A 12,677-nucleotide genomic window follows, 5' to 3' on the forward strand; every position below is an offset into this window, starting at 1 on the left:
GCCATCTGCAAAATAGGACTGTTTAAGGTAACTGAGTCTTTCTGATGTGAAACTTTTTACTATGTCACCTAAATGTCAAGTAACAAAAACAGAATAAATCAGATTGCAAAATGAAGCAGTTAAAAAAAAAAAAAAAATCTCAGACCAACATTACGAAAAGCTGAGTGCTTTTTGTCAGAAAGGCCTCATCCACTATATTATCAATTTCAGTTGTTGCCATCATGTCACAGATTCAAGGATAAAAAGCAAACAGTTCAAATAATCTATCATTACAACTGCTGTTAATTTCCAAAATAAGTTACATGTTAGTAAAAATCCACAGACTTAAATCATAGCATAACAATTTAGGATTTGCATCAATGAAGTCTAAATGTAGGTTTCATTTTTACATTTTCTTGATCCAATGTTTTATCCTAACTCAATGCTAAGAAAAATTTATTTTTTGTATTAAGTTTATGTCTGAGAGGTTTGTTCTTTGTTGATGTGTTTTTAATGTTATAACATGGTCTTTCTGTCCCTCTTGGAACAATACAACTGAAATTAATTAAACAGCCCATTACACTGCCACATACTCATGCAGTTATTTGCTATGAGCGACACTTTCACATACTTTAACACATTCAATCAAAAAAAAAAAAAAAAAAAAGCAAAAAAAAAAACTACTTACATCCTTAATATTGACTTTTATATTTATTTCAAATTTTGCATTCAGTTTTCACATACAGTACTAGCGTACAGCAGTGGACCATAACTCAGTATACTGTACAAAATTGACACTCAAAATATAGCCCCCACTCAAGAAGAAGAAAAACAAAACGTATTTGACAGGTCTCAGCAATACCGTGCATTAACTCTTCGATTCCTTTTTGACCAATAACTCAGTGACAACTTAGGGAGATCAAAAAGTTCAAGTGTTTAATCGAATGCTTGTTCACCAACTTTACACATCTTGTCTCAAAACCAGGTGTTTCTTAATGCAACAAAAATAAAATAAACATTAACATTGCATTAATGCAGCCTTCTCTGTGGGTTCTGTCCACCATGCTGACTAGTAATGATTAAAAGAATTGCACGTTGTGGTGAATGCACCCTTCAAGTGATTAATCTTCAGTGAACAATAGCAATGCTACTAGACACGTGTCTGTCTTAAATGCAAGTCCTATGTCAGACTCAATAGACTCAGACATTTCTGTATATTCATTTATTTATGGAAATACTTTGGTGTAATTTTCCACTTACTTTCCTTCCCAAATATTTCTAATGTGGACACTTGCTTGAGAGTTTCCACTTTAAACAGTTTAGCAACAGAATTTTCAATCCCTATAGACTCAACTCTAAGCAGCTGTCATTCTAGACAACTGTCATGAACATGCAAATGGAGAGTGCATTATTAATGAGCTTGTTGCAATATAATAAAATGTTATGAACACTGAACTTAATGGGATAGTAGTTAGTGGGTCTAATAGGTGATACATTTTAATCAATCATGGAAGAAAGCACAAAACAGCTGCAACTACATTCACAGTTTTCTAACTTGGTAAACAAAAACAAAACTAAAACTTAAATAGTTTTTAGTCAGTTTAATTATAAATGGGGGAGTGCCCAGTAATCTTTAAGAGATCTGGTGTGAATTAGCAATAATGCAAAAACAGAGTGAAAAAATATGGTTCATAAATAAAACACAATCAAGGTGAGTTGTCTGGGAAGCTTATGTTAGATGCATGTAGCCATGAAATCTTGCATCAGTGACTTCGTTTACCAAAAAAAAAAAAACAAAACTGAGAAGTCTGAAAAGCTTTATGGAAAAAGATATAGACATAAATTGTAAATCATCAATGCTCCTTATTTCACTTCATATTTAAGATAAGCAATTAAGACAAATAATTCATCTTTGGAGGCAGACTGCTCCCAATAAATTTACATTCTTATGTGATGGAACTCTGCAGGAATAATTTGTTAGAAATAATATGTCCCAATCTTTAATATGGAATACGCCTGTAGTACATATTCATAATATTTGCAGTAACTAGTTCTAGCATATGTTACTATATTTACTTTTTATGTTGGCTTTCCTATGGCCTATGTCAGCAGTATTCGAGAATCTACAGTTCATCATTACTGGGACCCACATATGCATTGCAAAGAAAAATGCAAGACGACAAACACTCCTGCAAAGCTTCATCAAGCTTCATACACTAGTGAACTTTATGAAAAGACAAAACCATAACAATTACCCCAGCAGGTGTTGCATACAAACACACACGATGGTCCTGATTCCCACATTCTTCCAAAAAGCTTGTGTACATGCTTTTTTGATGAGTGTTCTTCAAGATACATCAGAGGGGAGAGATATTTACATTCTTACATACATCTGCACGGCATACACACAAACATCCGCACCCACACCTCCACTGCTTCTTCATTTTTATTATTTTCAGATGGAGTGAGCAACTGGTATACAAAGGTTAGGAGACTGGATTTCTTGCAATAGAACTTCATCCTCGCCTAGTGCTATATCATTTAAAATGTGAAAGATGGTAGCAGATCCAGTTATCTACTGCATCTGCTTTACTAACAGGTCATTGTACTTTATATAAAAGTTGCACTACGGACATGTTATTGAATTTCGAGTTTTTTGTCACTCGTCGTGAGTTGAACTGTAAATTGGGGAGGTTTGACAAAAACAAAAGAAAAAAAAAAAGATTAATTTGATAAGTATCGAGAATGGTGTTCTCCCTGTAACATTACATATCACAAATAAAACCTCTTTCTTATTAAACATACACAATTTGGATCAGCTAGTAAAACGCCAGGATACGTTGACTGCAACATCTATGGTTATATTTAATTTAAGTTCAAACAATAAAAATCTTTTGTTGATGCTCATCTTTGGGTCTGCGTATAAATTTAGGGAATTCGGCTTCCCCTTCTGTCCATCTTATTCTCATTACTTATTTAAGTCAGTTATCAAAGACCTATAAATAGGTCTCACAGAGGGTGCACAATTTTTCATCCCTTAATGTTAACCTGCATTTCAGTCTACTTATCTATTAGTCATCCAACATTTGGTGAATAACTAATTCTGTTTTTGAGGAGGTGGCGTCTCAGATTTTGAATGGACCCCTAGCATGGATTGCCAGTCTCTGGCCACATGAGATGCTCTTTCTCCGTCTATGTTACTTTGATTCATCTGTTGATCAAGGGACCTTCGCACCACCTGTCGTGAATTTGTCTCCGCTACTGCCTGTTGGAAAAGAACAGAAAGTAATTTAAAAAAAAAAAGTATTTGATAAACTCATAAAATTTTACAAAGTTATGCAATTATGAGAACATTTGAATCCAATTATAGTAAGCACAATTAAGCTGTTTATCTAAAAGTAGTGAAATCTCAACATGCCAAGATCAAGCACCATATGGAATTGGCAATTAACACTGAAAACAAAAAGTTCTACAAAATCAATGCACAATGTTAAATGCTCCAGTCTAGACAGCTATGAAGGTAAATCCCATAAATATGCCTTAAAAATGATCACAAACTGATGCTGTTATTTGACTTTGAGAAAAGACACACCGTACTTCCACAAAAGACTAAAAAAGCAGGTTTGTAGTTTTCAATATGGTGAATTTCCTTTTGTCACTTTACACAGTGACAGAATCAAGAGCAAACACATCTTCTTTCATTTCTGTTGTTTGTTTAACACAATGTACATCTCATTACTGTCACAACACACAGTGGTACTTTAATTTTTAGGTCCAGAAAAGGTTACTAGTACAGTATAATGGAACTACACTTCTTAATTTGAATTTGGGCCTAAATCATGTCCTGGATGACACTGAATTCCCTCTTTGTATAAATATTCAGCCCAGATGTTATAGGCTGTGGCAAAATAAATAAATAAATACTAGTTTTCCCATTTTCAACTATTACTTTATTGTCACTAATATTGAGCCATTCTTTAAATATTTACATAGCAATATGAAGACATGGTAAATTAAAGGAGTGAGAGAGAGATAGAGAGAGAGAGAGAAAGACTAAAAGAAGCAAAAAGTATATTTGAGGGCAGAAAAGCAAAAATGCAGAACAGTGTTTTCCATAACTTTTGGCATTGGCCTGGTTTTACTCTTGTTGACAATATATTATTTGTGCAGGCAAAACAATGCAAGCTCTTTCAGTGAATTTCATTATCCTGTGTGCACTTTTATATGTTTCAGGTTAATGAAACATTCTAAGTTGGCCCCATGCAAGTGAGTATGTGTATAACGCGTGTTACCAGAATAAGTTCTTATCCCATGAACCTGAACTGGATAAGTGGTCTAAAAAATACCAGCTGGAAAATTCAGCGAGAAAACTCACCATTGAGGGAGTGAGAGGAGCAGCATTGTAAATTCGCCCAAACAGCTGGGGAAATGGTGCCTGCCGTCTGGGCATCTGAAGAGAGTTTAACTCCATAGCAGAAAGCTATAGATAGAAATAGTAATAAAGAATATGAAAATGACATTAATAAATTATTCAACTGGTTAAGAGAAATACACAAAATAAGTTGTTGTAGACTAGTATGAATTACGCACTTCATGAAATTCATTTTTCAAATTGTTGTTGCAACATCATCACAAATACAAATGCCTTCATTCATTATGCATACCCAATTTGTCATGTTGAGCTGCAGAGGTTACAGCCTATCCCAGAGACAATGAATGTAAATACAAATTCAAATACAAGTTAAGTGGAAATGCGTCTGCAATTCATTATGATAAGCACCATGTTATATGAAGATCGGGGTACGGTACAGTTGCTTACCAAATATATCACCATCGAGACTCTGTGAAAATAACTTATTTACATTTTCATTTTCCATAATTTTGTTCTGCTTCCAGTTAAAGAGATTAATAAACAAAAAATGGTAGAATATCACTGTATGAAAATGTTTAAAAATAACATTGGATAACACAAAACCATGGTGTAATATTCAGAGAACCATACTTGGCAAGCTTGTGTGCTTTTCAGCTATATGAAGAGCACTGCATTTAGATCACTTGGGCTAGATGCCAACTCAATAACCATCTCATGTTTCCACATCCACAACCCTGGTATAAACTGAACTGATATTAGTGTTTGTACTGAAGTTTAAGTATGGAGTCACATAAAATCTGGAATGCTAGAGTTAATTTCTGCAAACTTTAAATGTCTGTCACTGCAAAACTTTCATTTAAGATGAATAATAAGCATCTTTATATGTTACATTAACTGGAAATAAACTACTAGGGAAGTCGACATGCTTGAAAGACACAACCTATCCCTATAACTTACTCTAATCACAGATATATTGGGCTGTTGTTCAACAAGTGTTAAATATATTTAACATGAATAAAAACCTGTGCTGCTTCTTTATTAAAATATTACTCCCCAAACTAAGTCACATCCAAATTCACTGGGAGTCTATGCCTTACACAATCACAAACTTCTACGAAACAGCAGATGGCAATACCAAACTATTAAGGAAGCCTGGTGAAACTGTATAAACCAAACTGCTTCAAAATGATCACACTAAATGACAGCAGTGTTCTATGAAGTGCAAAGGTGACAAGAGAGAATGATGGAATTTGATTAAAAAAGATACTTGGCTGAAATACCTGTGGTACTCCATGAGGCGAAGATGTCAAGGGACTATGTGAATTAAATGAAGACGGCAGAGTGGGTGCACCATATGCTGCCATAGGGCACTCTAGCATGGGAACCAGGACCTGAAGCAAAACCAGAATGACTACAGTTTTCATAACATTATTTACAGTTCCAGCATGTAAAAGTATAAAGAAATGACAGACATTTTGAAAACTTTGAAACATACCAAGATACAGGAAACACAAGAAAATGAATAAATGATATAATGTATAGATCAACAACCATTACAAAAAACAAACAAAAAAAAACCTTAAGTGGAAATGAATGGAGACTAGATAAAATGAATTAAGGCAGCAATATATCAGATTCTAGTTTAGATATTTATTATCAAGAAGCCTTTAACAGCATAGTTAATAAAATCAGCATTGTTATCATTAAAAAAATGAACCTGTAATATGTTACTCTTAATTTTCATTGGTTCATCTCATGTTAAAAAGGCATAATATAGACTTTAAAAAATGCACATTGCCAACAGCTGCTTATAATGTGTACCTAAAATAAAATGTGACCAAAAAGCTGAACATTAACATGTGAAGACTTTCAGCAGTAGCAATACAACAAAAATGTCCATCAATTTGTACATTGTGTTATTCACCTTATTTTTAATGGAATGAAAATCCTTGCCTAACAAAGAAAGCCCACCTATTAACTACTAAATGTAATTATAAAACTAATGGCACAGTGTACACCAAACCGTGGGAATATGATAAATTTTGTAACCATAGTTATGCAAGGAAACCAATGATTGCATTAAAATCTGCAAAGGAAACAGTTATCTCCATGAGGTTCCTTTTATTTGTACAATTGTCTCGAAAAGAACTTGAAACTGATAAAAGGATCTGGCACCTACCACTGTATATTCAGTATTTAACAAAAAAATGGGCTTTTAGAGCTTTGATTGATTAGAATCAAATTAGAATATTTCAGAAAACAGAAATCAAAATGGCATGGGCAAAAATGGAAGGGGCCCTAAACCTAAATTTTGTTGCACAACCTTTACAGCCAATCACTTCCAACTAGCAATTCCTGTAGTTCAATATAAACATTTTACCAAATTCCCATCTGGCTTTGTGAGGTTTTGCTTTCAGCCCTCCTGGGTCTTCATCCACTGAGCCCATTGTCACTTAATATAGTGACAGATGATGCAATTAGACACTGATGGACCTTGACCTTGGAGTTCAGCTTCTCTCTCTTTGGAAGTTATCCTTGGCTTTTTGTCTACCATTCCGACTATCCTCCTCCTTCCCATTCTGGAGTCAATTTTCCTCTTGTAGCCATGTCCAAGGAGAAAGGCTACAGTCCCATGGATCTTAAAAATATTTGCAACTGTTGTCACAGGAGCATCAAGCTGCTTGCAGATGGTCTTATAGTCTTTGGCTTAATCATGTTTGTCTATAATTTTCTTTTTGATTTCCTTTGACAATTCTCTCTTTTGCTTTCTCTAGTCCATTTTCAGTGTTGCACACACAACAATACCAGAGAGACTACTTTACACCATTTAAAAAGGATGAATGACTGACTGCACATGAGAAACGTGTGATACTAATTAAAAACAAAGGTAGTTTTAAAAACATTCTAATCCAATTATTTATCTTTTTTTTTCTTCTAGGGGTGCCAAAAATGAATCCAGGAAGTTTAAGAATATCTTTGTAGAATAAGCAATACTTTATCTCTTTTCACACTTGCTTTGCTTTACTTGAGACAATTGCTTTTTATCATCACTTTCAGGAGGCATACAGCGCTTTTTCAATAAAATGTTAGGGTATGTATTTGTTATTTCCATGTCTGTATTTGTTAATTGAGGTGTGTGCTTATTTATAATTTTCCCACAAACCTAACGACAACAATATGTCCTAAATATATTTTTCCATGGTTTCCTCAGAAACCTCTTTCAACATCTCCTAGAGATTCCAAATGCTCCCATGGACTTACAGAATTATATAATTCCTCCAATATTTTCCACTAGAGGCACAAAGGGGACATTCGAAGTAACTAACCAAACCACCTCATTTGGTTCCTTTTGATCAGTAGAAGCAGCCATTTTACAACTAGGTTTTACACACCATTCTGCTCTACTCTTCACCCTATCATGCTGAGTCTGGCAATCCTGTGGAACAACCTTATTTTGGCCGCTTGTGTGAAAATCTCACTCTTTCAGAGACTTTCTAGAGATTGTGACTATAGCTAAGGACATGGATTTATTTAGGCTTTGTCTGAGGACATAATTTCTCCTTTACCACCATAGGTACAAGGTCCACAGGACAGCAGCTGCTTATTCACTAATTAACTGGTCACTCTTAAAATCATCACTTCTCTTACTTGCAAAGACCACACCAAGGTAACTGAACTCCTCCAGTTGGAACAGCTTCTTCAGAATCCCAGTGTTAAAATGGATTGGTCAGTGTACAGAATATTGTTTATTTCAATGTCCTACTCTTCAAACCACCACATAACTTGACCAGTCAATGCCATGTGATATCTGTCACTGTGGAGGAGTAAATTAATATCTCAATAGAAGTACTTCACAATGAGATGGATGTGCTTCCTCAGAATTCCTTGGCAGAAAAAAAAATCACTGCAAAAATGGAACATAACCATCACTGTGTAAAGCAAGTACTCTTTGTTACTTTATTTTAAATTGCACTACATGTACTTACTAAGAACAATGTGAAGGGCAACTAATCTGATTAAATGAAACACAAACACACACACACACAAATAGTTGGTGACTGTACACATTTACTAGCAGAACACCATTTTCAAGAGTAAAAGGTTTGTGCCTTCGGATATGATTATAATCTGTTTCTCTGTGATGTCTCTGCTCAAATCTTAAAAAACATTTGCCATCAAATGACTCTCTCAACATACAGTGCATCCGGAAAGTATTCACAGTGCATCACTTTTTCAACATTTTGTTATGTTACAGCCTTATTCCAAAATGGATTAAATTCATTGTTTTCCTCAGAATTCTACACACAACACCCCATAATGACAACGTGAAAAAAGTTTACTTGAGGTTTTTGCAAATGTATTAAAAATAAAAAAACTGTGAAATCACGTGCATAAGTATTTACAGCCTTTGCTCAATATTTTGTCGATGCACCTTTGGCAGCAATTACAGCCTCAAGTCTTTTTGAATATGATGCCACAAGCTTGGCACACCTATCCTTGGCCAGTTTCGCCCATTCCTCTTTGCAGTACCTCTCAAGCTCCATCAGGTTGGATGGGAAGCATCGGTGCACAGCCATTTTAAGATCTCTCCAGAGATGTCCAATCGGATTCAAGTCTGGGCTCTGGCTGGGCCACTCAAGGACATTCACAGAGTTGTTCTGAAGCCACTCCTTTGATATCTTGACTGTGTGCTTAGGGTCGTTGTCCTGCCGATAGATGAACTGTCACCACAGTCTGAGGTCAAGAGCGCTCTGTAGCAGGTTTTCATCCAGGATGTCTCTGTACATTGCTGCAGTCATCTTTCCCTTTATCCTGACTAGTCTCTCTGCCGCTGGAAAACATTCCCATAGCATGATGCTGACACCACCATGCTTCACAGTAGGGATGGTATTGGCCTGGTGATGAGCGGAACCTGGATTCCTCCAAACGTGACGCCTGGCATTCACACCAAAGAGTTCAATCTTTGTCTCATCAGACCAGAGAATTTTGAATCTCATGGCCTGAGAGTCCTTCAGGTGCCTTTTGGCAAACTCCAGTCAGGCTGCCATGTGCCTTTTACCAAGGAGTGGCTTCCGTCTGGCCACTCTATCATACAGGCCTGATTGGTGGATTGCTGCAGAGATGGTTGTCCTACTGGAAGGTTCTCCTCTCTCCACAGAGGACCTCTGGAGCTCTGACAGAGTGACCATTGGGTTCTTGGCCACCTCCCTGACCAAGGCCCTTCTCACCCGATCGCTCAGTTTAGATGGCCGGCCAGCTTTGCAAAAATCTCAAGTAAACTTTTTTTCAGGTTGTCATTATGGGGTATTGTGTGTAGAATTCTAAGGAAAACAATGAATTGAATCCATTTTGGAATAAGGCTGTAACATAACAAAATGTGGAAAAAGTGATGCGCTGTGAATACTTTCTGGGTGGACTGTATAGGGATGACAAATAGTTTTTTTCTCGATTCAATCAATGCATTGACATTATGATTAAGAAGTTTTAGCTTTTCTCCCTAATTATCACTAGCTGTTTATTTTTCTATCTTGGACTTATCAACATCACCTTCACCACCACTTCATTAAATATCAACAGGTTGGGAAGATTTCATCACTGAAGCTCCTGCCAAACAAACGCAATAACCTTTTTAAAATCTACTGAAATTCTTTCTTCCAGGTATTGGGAGTAAGCAAAAGGAGTAACATTCTATAAATAAAACATTAAGTATGATATTATTAGTTATCACATTGACCATACTTGTGTAGAAACTTCTTTTAATACAATTTGCATTCATCACTTACTCAAAGGCTTGCCACAAACATTGTCCAATGATCAGATCTTCTGTCACTATTAGGTCTATTACAATTTAATTAAAAATTTTGATATTTTTACTCTTCACAAATGTGCTTATATACAGTGCTGGATCCCCTAGGCAGTGGTGAATGGATTTTCTCCCTTTCGTTTTAGGGGTTGGAGTACTATCATATTTAAATGTGAAAATAATAGAGCAGGAGGCCCCTGCTGAGATAAAGCCTGATCATATATATATATGTAATATGAAATTTAACAGTGGTTGGATTGGGCTACCACTATGAAGTACTGGACAGCACACACATATATATTACAGAGAGGGAGAAAGAGAGATTGAGAAAAAGGATGAGCATTGGCATCCTAAAAGTCATGGCGCCCATAGGCCAGTGTCTACTTGGCCAGAGCCTAGAGCTGGCACTGCTTATATGAATAACTGTCACATGGTTTTGAATTTGTAAACCTGCAAGTGCGCTGGTCAGGGTTACACTCTAATCTCGGCTTACACAGAAAAGTAAACACTTGGCGTTGGGGAGATTTGCAGGTGGGGTTAAAAAAAAAAAAAAAAACACCATAAAGTCTTACCTGCATAAGACGGGCATCAACCATAGAAGAACTTCTACAGAGCTGTGGGGTGTACATATAGCCGGTTCCAGAATAGGACATAGCTTTGGTCATCTCTGTAGGGAAGTGGGTCAATGTGCCCAGAGTGTACCCACTGGTTTTGACTGGAGGTGTGGGGCTTGAGCAAAGAACTGGAGTAAGAGAATTAGGTCCTGGATGCAAAAAGTGATCATTCTTCATTTGAGTAGCAGGACTGACAGAAGAATGTGATGCAACACTATTCATTGCATACTGGCTTCCTTTTACGGATGGAGAAAGGCTGACAGCTGGCTGAATGTAGTGCTGTGGAGCTCTACAAGAAAAAGAGGTGCCAAGTTTGAAAACTATCAAGATGTGCCAAATTGACAAGTATAACATAAGGAAAAATGACTTGAATTGAGGACAACCTTTCTGTCAAGTAATAAACCAACATGTGGAAGAGTACTTTTATGACAGATGGAATTCAAGTGTCAGACTTGAAGGCTAAAATTATGAGCATTCAGCATTAAAGGTCTGGTGAAAAAGTAATATATATTGAAAAACCAGAGTGTCACATAGGTGTCAGCTTTTAAAAAGTGTCTGGATGGGAAATTGGAACAACTCATCTATTAAACATTCTATTAAATTAAACAACTGTAGCTTTATGACTAAAACGTGTTCTCTTATTACGTAAAAATTCTACTGCTTTGCAAAAAGTTTGGCTATAAGTAATAAACTCTGATCAACACAGCAACGCAACTTCTGTATCAGTGAAGTAGTTCTTTAACAAACATATTTACTTCTTCTGTATTTTAATAATGATGGAAGGATATCAAGAACGTAACAGTATACACACATAAATATGATGTATCAAACAACTATGTAAAAACAATTCTGAAAACTGAAAACATACTGTCTGTAAATCCTTGACAATTATACATTTCAAATTAAAAGATACATTAATTCCTCTGCTCTAAGAAGAGAATGTACTTTATTAAAAATGACTGGATAAACAGAAGAGAAAATTATGAATAATTTGAACCGTTATAATAAGCTTCCAATTAGATTTTCCACTGCCAGCCCATAGCAGCTTTTAAACTCCCCTACCAAAATGTGCATGAGAGATACATTTGAATTTTAAAAGCAGTTTTCAAAACATTATGAATGAAATGCTACCAGTGCTCAATGACACAATCATCCCAACTTTTTGGTAAGGCAATTTCAGTCTATAGTAACCACTCAGTGTTTCACTTGGACTCATCAATAAATTACATGCAAAGGTAATTAAAAAATAATTACTCCAGAAGTAGTACTCCAAGTTTTGTAAAACCTTGACTTAAATATCAAATAAATTAAGCAAGCAATAGAACAAGCTTGTACTAGACTAAAAAAAAAGGATGCATCCAACATGATGTAATATGACTAAACCTTTTTACAGATATGTGAAGCACTGTATTACATTATACAAAACACTTTTCACATACATGACACTAATCTTAGTGTGTTCTAAAAATATTTTTTCCTCTCAAATCAATGCGTGCCTAGTCATACTAGGTTTTGCACTTGATGGATGACCTGTTTAAAGCAGTTAACATGTCTTTGTGACTGGTGTCACAGAGAAAAGGTGTTACGCCAGAAATAACTTTGCACAACACCACTGCTTGATGTAAGTAAATATGCTCTGGCCATTTTTTCCACTTCTAGAGACTGTTAAGGCTGATTGATGCACATCAGTGTGTACCTTGACATTAAGAGTACATCTACAATTACAGTCAAACTGTGCACTAGCCTTTAAGCTGCTCAAATCTTCTCACAAGTAGAAATTAAATTTGCATGGGGAGAGGCTGAAATTTAGTTAGAAGCACAGAAAGACTTCCTTAACTGCCCCACAAGCCAAAGATGACACAGGTGAAATACAAACTCAACATACTGGGATTAAGTTGTCAGTTCTACC

The 12,677-nt window shown here is 35.8% G+C and overlaps 1 protein-coding gene across 3 annotated transcripts in view; it reads right to left on the bottom strand.

The window, feature by feature from the left end:
• Positions 1-671: 671 nt before the first annotated feature.
• The window catches only part of prrc2a (proline-rich coiled-coil 2A), a 141,071-nt gene continuing 129,065 nt past the window's right edge, over positions 672-12,677 (bottom strand). For 2 of the 3 annotated variants that reach the window (XM_039768775.1, XM_039768774.1), the window contains exons 23-26: positions 10,727-11,057; positions 5,632-5,742; positions 4,355-4,459; positions 672-3,244 (exon numbers count right to left, since the gene is read on the bottom strand). In XM_039768775.1, coding sequence (XP_039624709.1) covers positions 3,077-3,244; positions 4,355-4,459; positions 5,632-5,742; positions 10,727-11,057 — 715 coding nt within the window. In that variant the 3' untranslated portion in view covers positions 672-3,076. The remainder of the gene's footprint in view (positions 3,245-4,354; positions 4,460-5,631; positions 5,743-10,726; positions 11,058-12,677) is intronic. The other variant, XM_039768776.1, reaches the window with a different exon arrangement.

This window comes from Polypterus senegalus, chromosome 11, assembly GCF_016835505.1.
Source record: "Polypterus senegalus isolate Bchr_013 chromosome 11, ASM1683550v1, whole genome shotgun sequence".
NCBI classification, from domain to species: Eukaryota; Metazoa; Chordata; class Cladistia; order Polypteriformes; family Polypteridae; genus Polypterus; species Polypterus senegalus.